The sequence below is a fragment of the Alternaria arborescens genome, assembly GCF_004154835.1.
Source record: "Alternaria arborescens strain FERA 675 chromosome Unknown contig_11, whole genome shotgun sequence".
In the NCBI taxonomy this organism is placed as follows: Eukaryota; Fungi; Ascomycota; class Dothideomycetes; order Pleosporales; family Pleosporaceae; genus Alternaria; species Alternaria arborescens.
Window position 1 is genome coordinate 833,766 of NW_021167866.1, and position 17,904 is coordinate 851,669.

Below are 17,904 nucleotides of genomic sequence, written 5' to 3' on the forward strand. Positions count from 1 at the left end.
TACCTGACGAAAATGCAAACCAGGGCTGGACGGAATCTTCGTGTAACAAGGGGCATTGTGGTTGTGGTTGCTATGATCGGTAGACCCACCGAGGTCTTCTATCAATTATATTCCTACATGAATCTTAGATCCTAGTACAATGCTTGGCGATATGAATGAAAGAAGGTCGTTGAGTAATATTCTTCCCCGTGAATTGGAGAACATGCCACAATTAAATTCTAACATACTCAAACAGACGAGTAGGATCCAATGACGATGATCACCAACCCAGACCATAAGACAGGCGTTATGTTGGAATGTGGTTCACTAGTGGGATCGGCACGTGCTGAACCAGATATGCGACATGTGTGGAAATCACTTAGAACAGCCACTAGATCCTACTATGAGATTATCCCGTTTGAGGATGGTAACCGTGCATACTGTAACGCTCACGGAAAGTGAATACTGCGTAGGCGCCGTTCGCTCAAGTCGCAGTTGTAACAAACATACAGAAGCCTTGCGACCATCGCAAAACTGCTTAGTGCTGGTTTTACTGTTAGCGGTATGAGTAGTAGGCCATCATTGACTCCATAATATTTATAGGCCACGTGTTGTATAACGCCAAGAACAACAATCGTATCCAATATTCTAGCGTGATTATGTGATTGAAGGTGAATAGGTTAACAGATGGAAGATCGGACCGATTCATCAGGTGGCTTGAAGAACAGGTGCTGTCAGATGTCGCATCCGGACACTATTTGAGCCGCCTGCGCTTGTGAATTTACCTGAGGCGTCATCTCCTAGTGCCACATGGGATCATGGAAACTTAAATAGCTAGAAGATCTACTTGAACTTAGCTGGACTGAGGTGCATCGGATACCGGGTATGAAAGTTGCCGATACTATGCGGGTACAGATATCGATACTGAAGATGGAATTAATGACAGTGGATGTTCAATTGCACATTAGTTTCTTTGTATGATTTGTTCCCCGACTTTATGGTGGCATGGGGCCGATGCTAACAGATAAGATATTCGCGATTCGACACACGTATACCTTGCTCTTCAGACTGATTCAACAACCTTACTGGCACTGTACAGTTGTGGACACTGAGTCTCAGCTGGCACACACTTTGCTGCACAGTAATTTGTCACCGCAGACTGCTTTAGTCCGACGTTTCTGTAGGAGCAAACCTGTGGTGGCTGCCTGAGTGGAGCCTTACCCGACTGGGTGAACATGTGATAAGCGGTGTGCGCTGTGGGGAGATACCCGTAGGTGTTATTGCCTTACGTGCTTTTGTTTACAAGAGCCAAGCAAACAAGCGATCATGACGATGAGAATTTATTCAGAGACTCGTGTTTTCGAGCAGACGGTTGGGCTTGCTAACAGACGAGAGATGTGGCACGTCGTTAGGGTCGAGATGTCTCCATATTCGATGTCGTGTCAAAGTCCTGAAGGAGTGTGCTCGTGCAACCGAGGGCTTGCGATCAGCGATAATACGAACGGTTGAGGCGCTTTAGACGCGAGGCGTGGGTTTGCTGGCGGACCGAGCTCACGAGCATCTACAGGTATACGCGAGATTTGCATAGATGTCGCTAAAGTCGCGTTTCGAGGAGGTGAGACCGGAGGAACTAGTGGCCGTTAGCGTCGATTACGTATGTGGGATTTGGAATTAACACCACCAGATGGCCGGTAAGTCACAAATCATTCTCGCGTATGCGCCCGATGAAATTGGCGTTTCCCGACTCTCTGGGATTTGTCAAACAACATACGATTTTCTACCTCGTGGCATCTAGCAGCCCGGAACCCAGAGCAGGCCCATCCCTGGTCGCCGTGTTGCTATTGGGTAGACTATGCTTCGCGACGATCTCTCGCTCAACCTCTGCGTACCTGCTCACTGATTGTCGTGTCATTGACGGCACCAACAAGGTTACTTTTCTTATCATCATGTCGGAGGCATGAATGTCTCAGAGCGGCAATTTGGCGAAGCCGCCATCCTGCAAGCCCTAGTCGTAATCGTGCCGGAGCACGTTTCGGAGTTCAGAGTCGCAACTCGACTTTGGAAATTTGTTATTTCCGTATCTCGTTTGACAAATTATTGCAAGATCATATATGGGTTGCCAGATCCCTCTTTTCCAGCATAACAACATGTCTTCTCGTGCTCCAAGCTCAACCGGCTCTCAACCTTCCTCTACCCCTTCTCCAAGAATCATGGCCTATGTCGCCACTCACCAGTCGTCGCACCCCTTCTTGACGCCCGCGCACGCATCCAACATATCGACATGGACATCTTCATTGCCCAGACATCAGTCGTATTCGTCTCCAGAATCCGAATCTGAGGCTCAATCTCGCGAAGCTGCCATCGAGGCCTACCGCCAGCTAAAAGCCGCACTCTTCTCGAAAGCCATGGATCCCAGCATGCCTAGACCTACTTGAGCATTTTGTGGCGGAGCGATTTCTTGTGGCATATCACAGACTATACCAAACGTACTACTGAGACGACTTATCCTTAACGACCAATGGCGTCATACGCCACCTTCTACGGCATGACACTGGAGGCTGGAACCTCAAACGATACCCCAATAGCATAGAGCGGCGCTGGCTTTAATGATGGAATACTGAAGATCTGGGGCTCTCCACGTGGCAATGATGCCATATAATTAGTTTGAACCCATCCTCGATAGTCATGATGGCCGGCACATATCCAAGATTCAAAGTGTAGTGTGACGCTACATCATCACTACTGTTAATTCACGGCTTCTTAAGAGTTCTCGAACGTCCCATTGCGCGTCATTGCACGTTGTGTGAGCCTGACCCCTTTCAACGTCCGTCTCTTTTACGCCTTGTTCAAATCCATGGGTGCTATGCTGCCCTGCTTTTACGTGACCAGGGAACTGACGTGTAGCTCAGCCCATGCCGTATTAATGATTGCCCAGGTTGCAGACTAGGGCACGAACGCCTGCTAAAAACGGTGCCGAGTGGAGCCCTGTTCGATGGCTCGGGAGGGTGTTGCTCGTCAGCATCGGTGGGTGGGGGTGAGAGGAAGGCAGCAGGGCTACATGCCGTCATATCGGCATCGGCATTGTTATCGATAGCGAAAGAGACACGGTCTGTGCGCCAAAAGTTCGCTGAACGCGACTGCGCGAACGCGCAACGAAGACAGCAACACCAAATTCTAATCAACCATACCAGGCAACGTTGAGACTTGTGACCAACTACAAAATGTCTGGAAACACACCCAAAACCATGTCCAAAGGACTGATGGGAATGAAGGTATGTAAGGCTACCGTACCATCCGACGAATCTGCTAAAACGCAAGTAGTTCATGCAGCGTGCTGCCGCAAAGTCTTCACCTTCGACGCCTAACGGGCCGCCCGCCAAGAAAGCGCGCCTCTCAAATGGTTCTGCAGTAGGAACTTCGGACCGGGAGATCATACAATCAGGGTTGGACGCAGAGGAAGCGAAGCGCCAGGCTGCACTAGACAAGGCCGCACAGCACGCAGGCGAGACGAAGTGGGTATTGAGCTTCAAGGATCCTCTCGAAGGGAAGAGGCAAGATGCGATGAACGTTAGGCAAGCGGGATTTGCTGAGCTGGATGCGGAGGACGATGAGGAAGACGAGGAAGAGGAGATCAGGCCCATAAGAATGCAATTCGGTGGTGGAGTTAAGAAGAAGGCAGATGTACGTATAAAAAGACCTGTTGGAACGATCGAGCTGACGTGCTTCAGAATTCCGTACCCTTGGTTAAGACTGAAAACTCAGATTCGGAATCTGAGGAATCTGAGGACGACTATGATTCAGAAGATCCTGCGGCAGATCTTATCCGACAGACGAAGCGCGAGATGGCGTCAGAGAGGCGCGAATCAAAGAAAATGCGCCCAAGTACAGGCGACGAATCAGCCCTGACAACACCGAAGCGACAGAACAACGATGGAAACTTGCAGGGCTTGACATCGATATCAGGCGGTCGACGCTCAGGAGGCGCAGGTAGAGGGGGCTTCAGTGGCATGGCCGACATGGAATGCTACAAATGCGGACAGAAGGGACATATCGCAGCCAACTGCTCGTCGGCACCACGTGGATTCGCAGGCAGAAGCAGAGGCAAGGGCCGGAGGTAGACGCGGTGACATCTTGGCGATGCATTTGTACACTTGGTACGGTTCAATGATACCCCATGGAGACTGCGTCTTCGATTGCAATTCGGTCATCCGACTTTATCCCCGTTTTCGATCAGCATGTACTCGTCTCCGACCATCATCTTCATTTGACTGTCGTCCATGAAGTTCTCATGGTCGCTGTTGAGCGCGGCTCCGTCTTTATCGTACATGAACTTGGCCAGGGCCAGATAGTCGGGAAAGACAAAGGTGCAGATGGCGTCATAATCCATAAGTCTGGCTTTGCCGTGCATGATGTCTTGTATAGCTTTGCGATCTCGCTCTAGATGATATGTCTGTGGCGGTCTCAGCTTCGGTACAAGATATTGGCTTTGTTCGTGGCTATACAAGGCTGTAGCTGAGTATGCCATGGCGCTGAAGAATGGGAACAGCCCGCTGAGCATGGTTGTTGTTGTAGTACTCGATGAAGTCATCATCTGACATGCCATCCTTCTTCTTGATGTATATAGTTGCCTTTACAACCTTTCTGAAGCCCGTAGTGTTCGCGTAACCTGCTTGAAATGCTTTGGGTACCATGTTGTCACGTAGACGAGGGGAAACGGTGGACGGGTAATTGGCAGCAAGTTAGCGGTGATCGGATTGGCCGTCTTATCGACAATGCAGGGCCCACCGTATCTGACGTTGATCGCTACCACAGCACCGGAGGTCCGCCGCATTCGCTGTCTGTCCATTGTTTAGTGTTTAGAGCCTCAGTCAGCAACTCCCTCGTCCCTGCTGCAGTATCCCAGTCTGTCTCACCGCCCTTGAAATCCCCGCGGGAGCACGTAATCGAATAGCACAAGGCAGCAGTCACTGGTAGAAGTGTGGTCCCCGGAAGCTCTGTCCAACCACTCCGGCCTCCACCGCAAGTCTTGTGGATGCTCCCATCGCTAGGCGCACGACAGTCTCTGGGAAATCTGTCGCTCGTACCATTACACCGAACACTTGTTCCCAGGTCCCCGGTTGCCTGGTCGATTGCACAGTACACAGTCTCGTCATCACATTGCTCAGCCTCTACTTCGCTTGCCACTCGTCGCCCCGGTCCACGCCGCATACATAGACTTCGTAGTCGCCAGGCTGCTACAATCGTCCCGCCACCTACCACACAGCGTAGCCTCGCAACGTCGCCAAGGAACAACAGCCAATCAGCCAAGATGACGGAAGCGTTGGGAAGAGAAGTCGGAGGACGGCAGCGTATAGAAGACCTGGAGAGGCCACAACTCGATGATCGCTCGTACCGAATCATCACCCTACCGAATCAATTAGAGGTTCTTTTGATACACGAGGCGGGGACAGACAAGGCTAGCGCGGCACTGGACGTCAACGTGGGCAGCTTCAGCGATGCGCCGGACATGCCAGGCATCGCGCACGCGGTAGAGCACCTGCTATTCATGGGCACTGAGAAGTACCCGGAGGAAAATGCCTACAACCAGTATCTGACGCGCCACGGCGGATACTCGAATGCCTTCACAGCCTCTACGTCGACCAACTACTACTTCGAACTTTCATATCCTTCCTCTACGCCTACGAGCAGCCAAGCCGCCTCACCAGATGTATCGCAAACAAACCTGGCAGAGTCCAAAGACGAATCGCCGCTATGGGGAGGGCTGGATCGCTTTGGCCAATTCTTCATCAGTCCCCTGTTCTTGGAGGACACGGTCGACCGCGAGCTCAAAGCGGTGGATTCAGAGAACAAAAAGAACCTTCAAAACGACACCTGGCGGATGCACCAGCTCAACAAAGCCTTGGCAAATCCAGAACATCCCTACAACCACTTTTCCACGGGAAGCTACAAGACTCTACACGACGAACCAATAGCACGTGGGGTAAAGATCCGCGATGAGTTCATCAAGTTCCATTCAACGCATTACTCGGCGAACCGTATGAAGTTGGTTGTCCTAGGTCGGGAGAGTTTAGATACACTGGAGGCATGGGTAGAGGAGATCTTCGCCAAAGTGCCAAACAAAGATCTTGGCCAGAATCGTTGGGATATGCCTGTCTATACCGAGAACGAGCTGTTAACACAGACCTTCGCCAGACCGGTTTTGGAGTCCCGGTCATTAGAGCTCCAATTTGCGTATCGTGATGAAGAGAGGTTTTACGAGTCACATCCTTCAAGATACCTAAGTCACTTGCTCGGTCATGAGGGCCCTGGCAGTATTCTTGCACTCATTAAGGCAAAAGGATGGGCGAACGGGCTTGGTGCAGGAGGATCTACTCTATGTCCTGGCTCTGGATTGTTTACCGTCAATATTAAGTTGACCGAAGAGGGCCTCAAAAACTACAAGGAGGTTGCGAAACTTGTCTTCCAGTATATCGGACTGATGCGCGATCAGCCGCCTCAAGAGTGGGTAGTTGAAGAGCAAATGCGGATTAGTGAAGTAGAGTTTCGATTCAAGCAAAAGAGTCCGCCAAGCCGGACTGCAAGTGGTCTAGCAGGCATTATGCAGAGGCCGTACGACCGCAAGATGTTGCTAAGCGGACCAGCGATCATCAAGAAGTTCGATTCCGAGCTGATTAGCGAAGCTATGTCTTACCTCCGACCAGATAACTTCAGGATGACGATCATCAGTCAAGATTTCCCTGGCGGTTGGGACCAAAAGGAGAAATGGTATGGCACAGAGCACAAAGTCGAGAAGATACCAGAGGATTTCCTTGCCGAGATCAAACAAGCATTCGAAAGCAAGAGCCGACCGGCAGAGTTGCATTTCCCACATAGGAATGAGTTTATTCCAACCCGACTGGAAGTGGAGAAGAAGGATGTTGAACAGCCGACCAAGGAGCCCAAGCTTATACGCCATGACGACAACGTGCGCATCTGGTGGAAGAAGGACGATCAGTTCTGGGTACCCAAGGCCAACGTGCACATTTACTTCCGAACACCTATCACCAACGTCACAGCCCGTATTACACTGCTATGTACACTGTATCGCGAACTTGTGAACGACGCTCTGGTAGAGTATTCATACGACGCCGACCTTTCTGGGTTGGTTTACGACTTCACCAACCACATAAGTGGTCTTTCGATTACTGTAAGCGGCTACAACGACAAGCTCCATGTATTACTGGAGAAGGTCTTGCTTCAAGTACGAGACCTTGAGGTGTCGGAAGATCGTTTCAAGATTATTCACGACCGCATGCTGCGTTCTCTACGCAACTGGGAGTACGGACAACCTTTCCATCAAGTCGGTACCTACTCTCGACAGTTCAAGAGTGAGAAGAGTGTAATGAATGACGAACTGCTCCCAGAACTTGAGAACGTGACGGCGCAAGATGTCCAGCAATTTTTCCCACAGATTCTAGCGCAGTGTCAGATTGAGGTCTTGGCACACGGTAATCTCTACAAGGAGGAGGCTTTGAAGATCACTGATCTCGTAGAGCGTACCATCAAACCCAGGAGGCTACCAGCGAACCAAGTACCGACGCGTCGGGGTCTCATCTGGCCGTCCGGCAGTAACTTCATCTATGAGAAGCAACTAAAGGACCCTGAGAATGTCAACCACTGCATCGAGTACAGTCTGTATGCCGGCCACCGATACGACAGCGTCATGCGCGCCAAACTGCTACTTCTTGGACAGATGACAGATGAGCCTTGTTTCAATCAGCTTCGTACCATCGAGCAACTTGGCTATGTCGTCTTCTCTGGCCCTAGCTTCCACGACATTTGGTCAGGTTATCGTATCCTTATACAGAGTGAGAAAGATTGTCGGTACCTTGAGGGTCGCATCGAGAATTTCCTCAACACTTTCGAGCAGACTTTGAATGATATGAGTGACGAGGACTTTGAAAGTCACAAACGCGCGATGATCAACAAGAGGCTGGCAAAACTGAAGAATTTGTCATCTGAAGATAACAGGTTTTGGAATCATATTTATAGTGATTCCTATGACTTTCTGCAAGGTATGCCAACCGTAATCCTCCGACATTAGTAAAGTACTAACGAATTTACAGCCGATGTTGATGCTGCGACTCTTGAGAAGCTCACAAAGAAGGATATGGTCGACTTCTACAACCATTACATCTCGACATCATCCTCTCAGCGCTCCAAGCTATCTGTCCACCTCCAAGCACAGGCTAAAGCAAAGGAGCCTTCGCTCGACGAGAGGAAGACTGCTGCTGCTGCTGCACTCAAGATCATCCTTGCCGAACACAAGATCACAGCTAACGATGAGGCTTTCCAGACCCGTATAAAAGATGTATCGTCTAAAGATGCTATCCCAGATGCCGTTGCCACACATCTTACTGATGACCTCAAGATGGAGAAGGAGGTCGCCAACAAGGTCCTTGATGAAGCCAAGGCTGCACTAGGTGTCGCGGATTCTGGTCTTCCTGCGGCTCCACAGGCCCTCGATGCGTCGGCGGATGTTAAAAGCATAGTGGATGCATCGCATCCTGTTCTCATTGAAGATGTACATGCGTGGAAGGCAAGCATGCAAGTCAGCTCCGGTGTGCGACCGGTACGCAACCTTGAGGAATTCGTCGAAGTTGCTGAGAAGTTGTGAGAGACACCAAGTCGATGACTTTGCTTCGTCACTGTAAAGGAAATAGATGTGCAAAGACCACCGAATCGCAATACGCGGGTGTACACAAATTAAAAACAAGAGAGATTACAGCTTCATTTCAGTGTTAGCGTAGTTGTAATTCTCTTGATCAATGCATGAGTCACACGTATTGAACACGTTTACTCGGATGCCTTCGCTTTGTCATTTGATTTTACTCTATGCTTTGTAATATACAGATACTCAATTTCTTGCGCTATTGAAGGCGCATGCCTCGTCACTCTTCACAAAACCAACTGGCATACCAAAACACCATGCACGTGGGTATTCCATACCGAACCTTTGCATCAACCTCCGCAAGTCGTCTTTCGTTCCTGGGATTATATTGATGAATATGCGATCAGTATCACAACGCGGTTCCGAGTGCACTGCGCCTTCTTCGCCGCCTACCCGGAAATATGCTACCTCTCCCACTGCTGGAGACTCAACCTCCATATCCTGCAGAGAGCCTACAAGCGAATCACGCACAATTTCTGTATACGTTGAACAACCTATACAGCGTATGGATGTACACGCATGAAGACCTATCTTTTCCTTCTCATTCTTCTTCGTCTCTCGCATTACTCGCAGTGCTGTCTCGTTGTCCTCTAGGAATAAGGTTCCTGGACCAAGAAGTGTAGTACATAGTTTCCAGCACCTCTCTTTGCTAGTGGGTGAAAATCCCAAACCAGGTGCTTCCGAATCATAGACGAAGAAGTTCTCGTCTGTGTGCCAACGGGGCTTGTCGTATTCGTGGGTTGGCGCGGTACAGCGGATTGTAAGCCAATAGTCGTGAACTTTTGCCTCTATAAGGAAAGCTTGCAGCCAGGAGAGAAGAGGAAGGAGGTGGGAGATCATGGTGGAAGGGGAAGAAAATGTCAGATCTGCCCAGGCGTGAAAGGACGGTGGGAGGGTTGCTTCGTCTGGCTGGAGAAGGGGACCGCAGTATGTCCATGAAGAGGGATGGTTGATTGCCAGATGTGGTGTTGATGCATGGCCAGCTGTAGGGGGAGCGCAGCTATTGGAAGGCACATTGTCCCACGCGATGGCGGCTGGATATGGTATGAACGCGTGAGAACCGTACTGCAGGAGCGGATCGATACCCGGTGTCAGGTCAAAGTCGCTCAACTCGAAGGATCCTTGTGTAGTCTCGGTCGACCCAGGTTCATCTTCGTAAAACAACAACATGCCCGTTTTGTGAACCTGCTCCTGACGCGTTCAAGACGACTTTTCCTGAAGAGACGAGGTGACTTTGCTTAAGATGAAAGAAGATAAGCAAGAGGATGAATTATGCTGAAGTTCACAGCCTGACAATTATGATACATGTTCAATGCTTGGCTATGCGTGTTTACGGCGCAGTGGTCGCGTAAGGCGTCTGATTAGGTGTTGATGTTCAGGGCGCGATGAAAGTCGCGACAATGGGGGGCTCTAACAAAGATGGAACACGAGTCAGGGAATCGTCCAACTACTGCCATCGTCGACCGCGTATCTGGAGTGAAGCAGACTGGTCCATATGTATAGGAGGATAGATGATTATGGTTGAGCCGTAGACGCGATCGAGGTGGGGCGGCCCGTCAACGTCCCGGCAACTTCGTCATACTTGACGCAGGTACCGACAGCTGCCCCAACATGGAGTCACCACACAGCACACGGCATAGAGAGCCACCTGGGATTGGAGGTTGAGCGGAAGAGGAGGAAGGAATACAAGCAACATGCTACGACGAACAATTCCACGGGCGACTGCACGCCCGCCACAGTTACTGCGCAGATCACACCAGCGCCGCTATGCAACAGAGCCCATCGCGCCCCCAGCCTCCTCCCAGTCGCGCATCGAGCGCTTCAATCGCCGCCTACCAAAATTCCTGCACAAGTACACCAATGCACTCGGCAACGCACCAGTCACACACATAACGTCATTTCTCATCCTCCACGAACTCACGGCCATAATTCCCTTGCTCGGGCTCGCGGGATATTTTCATTACACGCACTGGCTACCGCCGTGGTTCGCCGAAGGGGCTTGGATTGCTTCGGGAGTTGAGCGCTTTGGTCGCTACTTCAAGCGCAAGGGCTGGATACGTAGTGACGAAGCCCTGGAGGCTGAACGTGAAGTCGACGAGATCCAGAAAGATGACAAGCAGCGGAAATGGATGAAGGGTAGCGGTTTGCTGTCGGCATCAGACGATGACGGGATTGGCAGCGAGACAAAGAGATTGAGGAAAGTGGATCAGGCTTGGAACATCAGTGAAGGTGGTGTCAGACTCGTGGTCGAGTTCGCGACTGCTTACACCATTGTCAAGATGTTCTTGATTCCAAGAATTGTGTTCAGCGTTTGGGCTACACCGACCTTTGCAAGATGGACGGTTTCCCCATTTCTGAAGACGTTTCGCGGCATGTTCAGGAAGAAGGGAAAGAGCACTGAAGCTGTCAAGGGAGGCGCTGCACCCAAGACTGGTAGTGGAAAGAGTACGTGACCTTTAACGGCCTTTTACTTGCCATCAGACCTTTAGCAGGCCTTAGAGGTTTGTATTGTACATGTCTATGTACATTCCGATTAGCTTGCCAAATTGAAATAAGTGGTAAGCATTTCTCAACTCTCTAGTTGAACTTCAAAGTCACGGCCATTCGTCCAACTTGCGGTGAAGTCTCTCTTTCCCTCAAATCCTAGCCCACCATGTGTCTCCGTTTGTTCCACCCGCTGTCGGCTTTGCGGTTGTTTACTATCCTCGTCTCTAGTCTCTTTCCAGCCCAATACACCAACTAGCAACATGTGTTTCAGCGATGACGATTACAGCTACGAGTCCAGATTCGAGGTCCGCAATGGCCAACGCTATTACGCAGAAGACTATCACCCACGCTTTGGTATGTCCCGACGCCGCAAGTATGGTCTCGGCGGCTCATACTATCCTTCGCGCTACTATGTTGGCCCTCCTAGAGGCCGCCACATAAGTAACGCGGTCATTCGTCCAAATTCGTACTCACAGTCTGGCGGCGGATATCCGCTGGGTGTCGTGCCTGAGGGATATTCACGCAGCGTTCCAGGCCGGTACTCTCAAACCATGGTCCCTCGAGGTCTTGCTGGAGGTGGCTACCCTGGCTACTCGTCTGGGTATGCAAATGGTACTGGATATCATGTCGGGACCCGCGATGTTTTGGCGGTCAATTCAGCGATAGTAAGTTGTTCACCTTCTCTCTTTGCTCCGATCGCGCTGCCTTGCGCCTTCCCTTTACCACACCGCTGCCTTACCCCGCTATCATTGGCTCGCATGACACCCTGAGTCGTGACTTGGCTTCAGTCTCAATTGCCGCACCCACTTCTTGTGCTCGATCTTGTTGTGTCTGACTTCGACCTTCACCTTGTCTCTTCTCTCGCAGTACCCCATTCTGGCATTCACACCTACCCATCAAACTTGCAATATTGCAATCACCACCAGATATTCGCAAAGACTGGCTATCAATCATCATAATGGAAGCATACCCAAAGCCCCGCCACCAGTACATCTATAATCCCCGATACGGACAACGTGGCCTCCTCACCTATGCCGGCCAGGCCGCCAATGGCGCCGCACCCACCGGCGTCGTTGGAGGCGGCTTTGGCTACGGTGGGTTTGGAGGCGTTGGCGTTGGTATGGGTGTAGGATATGGGGTAGGTGCTTACCAACCTGCGGTATACAACGCCCGTCCCCTGTACCCTCAAACTTACGCCACCAACTACTATCCCCCGAATTACTCCTATCCTTCCTACGGAGGTGTCTATGGCTACTACAACTACAACTTGTATGGTTCGCTGTACCCACTTGCTAACTTCTATTGCCCCTACCAGAGGACCTACTACAATACAGTACCCACTTATGGCTACACAGCGCACGTCTACCCACCCGGACCGACTACCACTACCACTACCTACCACGTGACGAATAGCCAGGCTCAAAACTATTCAACACCCGTCACACAAACGGTCAGGGAGACGAGACCAGCATACGTCCACAGTCACGCGCAGCAAGGCCCCACACGCGAGGACATCCAAATGGAGAGTCGGAGGATTGCGACTGAGCGTGGTTCGTACGATCCGCGAAAGATCAGGCCAGCCGATGCACGCGACGACGATCCCTTCTGGTGTCGCGAAGTCAACGGAGAGTGGCATCTCAGGTCCTACTATCAGATCGAGAACGAGTGCCATCCCGGTCGTTGGATGATGGATGCTGATATCGGCTTCCTTGTATTTCATCGCGCGTGATTGGAAAGTCAATGGCCAGCTAGCGACGCTCTCAACAACGGCACTGGAGGATTGACAACAGGGACGACACAGAATGAAATGAGATACGGTAGCGATCGCAGCGGGGAGAAACTGGGACAACAGGATCTACTGTTTTCATGATCTTGTTCATGTATATACAGGCCGACGACTCAAGGATGAACAGTCCATTACGACGTAGGGACTAGGATCATGCAGAACAGGCGTTATTACAGGTGTTTCCTTGGCGACTTGCAGAGGCGGCAATTTAGCTGCTATTGGACGATAGACCACGGCATCAAAGTATCTTGTTTAATCTCTTGGGGTAGCACTTCTACACCCCTACTCGAATGGTATAGCCTCTTGGTTATACATTTAACACGCCGTGATGCATAATGTAGACATCCGTGGTTCTGCATAGACTCAACATCACTCGCAGATTTCCGGATTTCCAAACTCTCCAGCTCACATCTTTTCACCCTGAATCGTCGCAACAACCTTCCGTGTGTGCTTCGAGTCCCTGAACTCGAGGTACCAGATGCCTTGCCATGTGCCGGTATTCAATCTTCCATTTGTGATAGGAATTGTAACGCTCGCACCAATCAATGCAGACTTCACATGCGCAGGCATATCGTCACTACCCTCTGCATCATGTAGGTACAGTCCCTGTCCCTTCTTGTCTTCTGGCACAATGCGATCCAACGCCGTGCTCATATCCGCGCGCACATCCGAATCGTAGTTCTCATTCAGAGATAGCGCACAGGAAGTGTGTTGAACGAAGAGGTTGAGTAGGCCGGTCTTGTAGTTCTTAATCTCGGGCACTTCTTTCAGGATGTGGTCGGTTATGAGATAAGAGCCGCGCGATCGGCTGGGAAGGGTGAGAGATTTCTGTGACCTGGGAAGTTTTAGCAACGGAATCACGTCTGGGGAACGATAGGGGGATTGAAAATACCAAGACATGATTGGTGGTGAAGCACAGATATTCGGACTTGTGCAGACTATGCTTTTGCGCGGTTGTGGCGTCGGTACAAGGTAGTTTGCGAGACTGTTGTAGGGCGCCCAGAATATACCGACAAAGAGTCCTGGGAATAGGGCAATTACGAAGATGAATACGATCAAAAACGTTGTCAGATGCGAGGTTGTCGAGTGTGGCTGCGGCATTGAATTGAACTAAGGTTTAGAGAGTCGATTGTCGCCGGATTATGTGGGGTGCTGTGACGTCAGAGGGTGATATGTCTTGGTGGGGTTAGTACATGGCAAGCTACATGGCATGTACGTTCTTTACTTTCACTAATATTTCTTGCGAACAAATGTGCTCTTCCTCAGGATCAGAAGTGAAATTGATGTTTAGGGCTACGGCAATGTGGGCCTGTCAATAGAAAGAGCTGGACCAGCCATTATCGGAATCCCTCGGCCTGCTTCAACTTCCTCTGTTCTTCTCGGTCACTATTACATTGGGACTCAATTACCTCTGAGGAGCGGTTCATGCATTTTTTGCTGTAATGATAGCAGGACTGAGCATGTGCTCCATGTATGCAAATATGAGTTGACGTGCATAGCTGCTTGTGAATCAAAACCGGGCCTTGTTTTGAGACTCTCCAAGCTCGCAACGTGTGTTCTGGAAGTTATTCGTGGCTGCACAGGAAACAGAAGAAGAAACGAAATACAGTGTTAGATGTCAAAACCATCGAACGCTACTATAGTGATCTGCGAAGGCCGTCATTCAATGAAGCTACACTTTATGGTGTCACTCATATTCTCGAGTCCCGAAGGCCACTGACTAATCAATTCACTGAAGGAAAATCCAATATAGTTCCTCCTGACTCGAATGAGATATGCTGTGATGTCATAGGATTTTTGTACAGCGAAGATCGACTACCAGCACTTTCCGGCTTTGCGCATTGCGTTTCGCAGCACAATCCCGGAAGACTGCCTAGCGGACCTATGAGAGCAAGCAAGCGAGCTCAAGTAATTCAACTTAGTTGGCGATTCCGCGTTGACTATGACCAGCAACTATACAACAATACCTCATAACAAAGGAACAAAGGAGAGTAGGAAGATCATAAGGATTGCCTTTCACGTGGTCACAGCATTGTCTCAATTTAACACATTCAACACTAAATAATCTAGATGAGGACTGGCCACCAGGGACGCGCATCATCAACATTGGTCAATCTTCTTTTGGAGTTCCTAACTCGAGTCTGAAGGGGTTCGCATTGACAGACAATGATGTGCAATGTGTGATTACTCGACTCAATTCATTCAATCGGATCTAGCCCTGCACCCATTTTCCGTGCTGAAGTAGCGAGGCGCAGAAGATCTCCCGAGTCTCTATGAGCTCGAACACCATATCGCATGATGTTCCAGCGACTGGGCAAGACCACAGTTCTAACACGATGACAGATTGAAAATTCTCCATTGCACTATATATGTACACCATCTCCGAGCGCTCTTATGATCACAGTACTCTATCGCTGCGCGAACGGCTCACCCGTCACCTGTTGCGTCTCACTAACTTCTGCAGCATCACCTTTGGGCCCAAGCGGGTATGATAGCTCGTGCTCGGGAGTGGCTTCAAGGAGCGGTCGGTGTTTCTCATGTGCCTGCAAAAATGTCAGCATTTGTCTACTTGTAGACTACGCGAGCACTGAGAGTTCAAGCACACATAGTTGGAGAAGAAACTTACAAATGGTAGTCCGCAGTATGTGCACCAGCAGATCTGGGGCTTGTCTACGTTGATGAAGATCCTTGGGTGTCCGAGAGGTCCACCACCTCCGTCGCAAGACACTGTGCGGTCGTGGGTCCAGCGAACAGGCTGCTTGTGGATGAGCTCGATGGCGGCATATGGTCGAGGCTAAACAAGCTGTGTCAGTAGGTGCTCTCTCGCTGCAGCGTGTGTCGACTTGACTGCTCCACCCCGATGCTCCGGTCGTGTTCAAATGGGCGGATTGACAGGACATACCTGGTCCTCCATAATGCTCTGCTCGAACCTAGGCCCGCTCATGGCGACCTCCCTGGGATTCTGACTCCGCGACCAGATGCCCTTGTAGTTTGGCGCCTGTGTAACCCTCATCTTCTCGGCCTCCTCCGGAGACTCCTGCAGGACTTTGTCAAAGGAGCCCTCGGAAGAGGTGGGCAGCGCATTGGTCTCGGAGACATTCGGCTTTGCATCGCGCTTGACGGGGTCGTTGGCGGGGACCTGGTTGCTGGTCGTTGCTGTCGACGTGTAGCGGGCGAAGGAGCGGGAGCTAGCCGCTGCACCGCGGGAGCGCAGGGCGCGAAGGGCGACTGGGAGCATATCGGGCGAGGTGTTGGTGCAGACGGGCTGCGCAATTGCTTGGGAAAGATACCGCTTGGATACTGAAGTTGAGCTTCCGAGGGTTCGCGCTAGATTTACTTACATAAGCGCATGTGTTATTGGCCAAGCCGATCCGCCTTCCCTTCACCTCCAATCTTCCATGAACATCGACTCCAATGAATTATCCAAGGAGCCGCTTCGAATTAGGCTCCGAAGGCCTTTTTGGTCGCATATCAATCCTGCAACTACAATTCGTCAGGCTACAAAGAGAAAATTGCACTACATGTAGATTCAGAAGAGTGCTTCAGATTGCAATACGCAACGGGAACGCTAGACGTTTAGCGTTGGTTGACAGCTACCCCCCATGGCGCGGTTCTATCATGGATGGGCTAAGCGGTAAGTCTAAACCGCCATACCTATACAATAGGAAAGGGCGTCCACGAGTGTCCAGACACTCTCTAGGAATGACGCCCACACGCTGATAGCCGAGTCGGAGATCGGCTCTCCGCTAACCCCGGACCCTAAACCTAACCTCCAGCTCCAGCACATTCGAGACGATATCAGATTAAACACAGATCACAAATTTCTCATCACTTCCCAATATGGTCGGTTCCATACCAAACGACATCTTCCAGTTCTCCACATACTCAGCCCTCAACGCTGGCTTCAACCAAGGCCAACCACGGACCGCAGACTTGACTTCTCATGGCACCGATGGCATTGGTGTCTATGAAGATGGAAGCCTCATGATTCTGAAAGACCAAAAAGCATATGCGCTCACCAAAGATGGCAAAGCAAACTCGGCGCCCATGAATGCACGCCTTCCTCTTGCATTGGTCACAGTTTACCAACCAAGTTTTCGCCTAAAGATTCCGTCCATATCACTCGAAGGCTTCGACGACCTCGTCTCGTCTGACGATGTAGGTCCCGCAAAGGGTGTCAATACTCTCATGCCCTTCAAGATCGCTGGTCGTTTCGACTCGATAGATTTCGAAAATGGACCCAGCAGGAGTGCGATCGATGGCACTATATTTGGATTTGTGGTACCAGCTTGGATGAAAGCTATCAGTGGACCGAGGATCCACGCACATTTCTTGGATGCCAGCGAAGAGGTTGGAGGCAAGGTCACAGATTTTACCATGGCCGAAGAAGCGGTATTGAGTTTTGCCAAGTGCGGAAGGTTCCACCTCGGTTTCCCGCAAGGTGGAGAATGGGAGGAGATAAAACTGTGATTGAAGATGCGTAGGCAGGTGTGTAAGTACCATGATCCGTTATCCATAGCCCCTCCATAGCATCTTGTATTCATCCGAGTGAATTGATCACCACCAGGATACTCTGACAGTTGAGTCTCACCATCCGTGCCATCATTCTTCTTCTCTACCTCCTGCGCTTTCTTCGTCGTCTCTTCCTCTCTCTCGCGATTAGCAGCGCACTGAAACCGGTACAGATTATAATTTTCGAGACGTAGAGTTTGTTGGCTAGCTTCAGCCACCAGTTGCTTGAATAATTGAATGGGTTATTGAGGGTCGTGGCGAAGCTCCCAGTCAAGACGGTTTTGATGAACCACAATGATTTGAAAGACTCGAAGGCGGCACCTCAAATCTCGGTTGCGTATCCATAATGGTAGATGTAGCGCTTGCGTAGATGTTATCCACGACGCTTCTTGTGTGCTCTGTATCGGCCGTTGGAGAGTCTGCAGGGTAG

The 17,904-nt window shown here is 50.6% G+C and overlaps 9 protein-coding genes across 9 annotated transcripts; 6 read left to right on the forward strand and 3 right to left on the reverse strand.

The window, feature by feature from the left end:
• Positions 1–2,189: 2,189 nt before the first annotated feature.
• AA0111_g5744 (hypothetical protein) lies at positions 2,190–2,414 on the forward strand (the record flags this gene model as incomplete). Its single annotated transcript, XM_028651890.1, has 1 exon — positions 2,190–2,414. The coding sequence occupies one exon, from the start codon at positions 2,190–2,192 to the stop codon at positions 2,412–2,414; it is 225 nt and encodes a 74-aa protein (XP_028506828.1).
• A 786-nt stretch (positions 2,415–3,200) lies between these two features.
• AA0111_g5745 (hypothetical protein) lies at positions 3,201–4,097 on the forward strand (the record flags this gene model as incomplete). Its single annotated transcript, XM_028651891.1, has 3 exons — positions 3,201–3,251; positions 3,301–3,660; positions 3,708–4,097. The coding sequence occupies 3 exons, from the start codon at positions 3,201–3,203 to the stop codon at positions 4,095–4,097; spliced, it is 801 nt and encodes a 266-aa protein (XP_028506829.1).
• Positions 4,098–4,183: 86 nt separating this feature from the next.
• On the reverse strand, positions 4,184–4,670 carry AA0111_g5746 (hypothetical protein; the record flags this gene model as incomplete). The annotated part of the gene is made up of 2 exons (XM_028651892.1): positions 4,184–4,429; positions 4,482–4,670. The coding sequence occupies 2 exons, from the start codon at positions 4,668–4,670 to the stop codon at positions 4,184–4,186; spliced, it is 435 nt and encodes a 144-aa protein (XP_028506826.1).
• Positions 4,671–5,287: 617 nt separating this feature from the next.
• AA0111_g5747 (A-factor-processing enzyme) lies at positions 5,288–8,635 on the forward strand (the record flags this gene model as incomplete). The annotated part of the gene is made up of 2 exons (XM_028651893.1): positions 5,288–8,033; positions 8,085–8,635. The coding sequence occupies 2 exons, from the start codon at positions 5,288–5,290 to the stop codon at positions 8,633–8,635; spliced, it is 3,297 nt and encodes a 1,098-aa protein (XP_028506827.1).
• Positions 8,636–10,383: 1,748 nt separating this feature from the next.
• AA0111_g5748 (hypothetical protein) lies at positions 10,384–11,142 on the forward strand (the record flags this gene model as incomplete). The annotated part of the gene is made up of 1 exon (XM_028651894.1): positions 10,384–11,142. The coding sequence occupies one exon, from the start codon at positions 10,384–10,386 to the stop codon at positions 11,140–11,142; it is 759 nt and encodes a 252-aa protein (XP_028506869.1).
• A 992-nt stretch (positions 11,143–12,134) lies between these two features.
• Positions 12,135–12,905, forward strand: AA0111_g5749 (hypothetical protein; the record flags this gene model as incomplete). Its single annotated transcript, XM_028651895.1, has 1 exon — positions 12,135–12,905. The coding sequence occupies one exon, from the start codon at positions 12,135–12,137 to the stop codon at positions 12,903–12,905; it is 771 nt and encodes a 256-aa protein (XP_028506870.1).
• A 462-nt stretch (positions 12,906–13,367) lies between these two features.
• On the reverse strand, positions 13,368–13,862 carry AA0111_g5750 (hypothetical protein; the record flags this gene model as incomplete). Its single annotated transcript, XM_028651897.1, has 2 exons — positions 13,368–13,797; positions 13,855–13,862. 2 exons carry the CDS (start codon positions 13,860–13,862, stop codon positions 13,368–13,370), a joined length of 438 nt encoding a protein of 145 aa, XP_028506780.1.
• Positions 13,863–15,370: 1,508 nt separating this feature from the next.
• On the reverse strand, positions 15,371–16,200 carry AA0111_g5751 (hypothetical protein; the record flags this gene model as incomplete). Its single annotated transcript, XM_028651898.1, has 3 exons — positions 15,371–15,505; positions 15,589–15,756; positions 15,865–16,200. 3 exons carry the CDS (start codon positions 16,198–16,200, stop codon positions 15,371–15,373), a joined length of 639 nt encoding a protein of 212 aa, XP_028506779.1.
• A 602-nt stretch (positions 16,201–16,802) lies between these two features.
• AA0111_g5752 (hypothetical protein) lies at positions 16,803–17,432 on the forward strand (the record flags this gene model as incomplete). Its single annotated transcript, XM_028651899.1, has 1 exon — positions 16,803–17,432. One exon carries the CDS (start codon positions 16,803–16,805, stop codon positions 17,430–17,432), a length of 630 nt encoding a protein of 209 aa, XP_028506893.1.
• Positions 17,433–17,904: the final 472 nt, after the last annotated feature.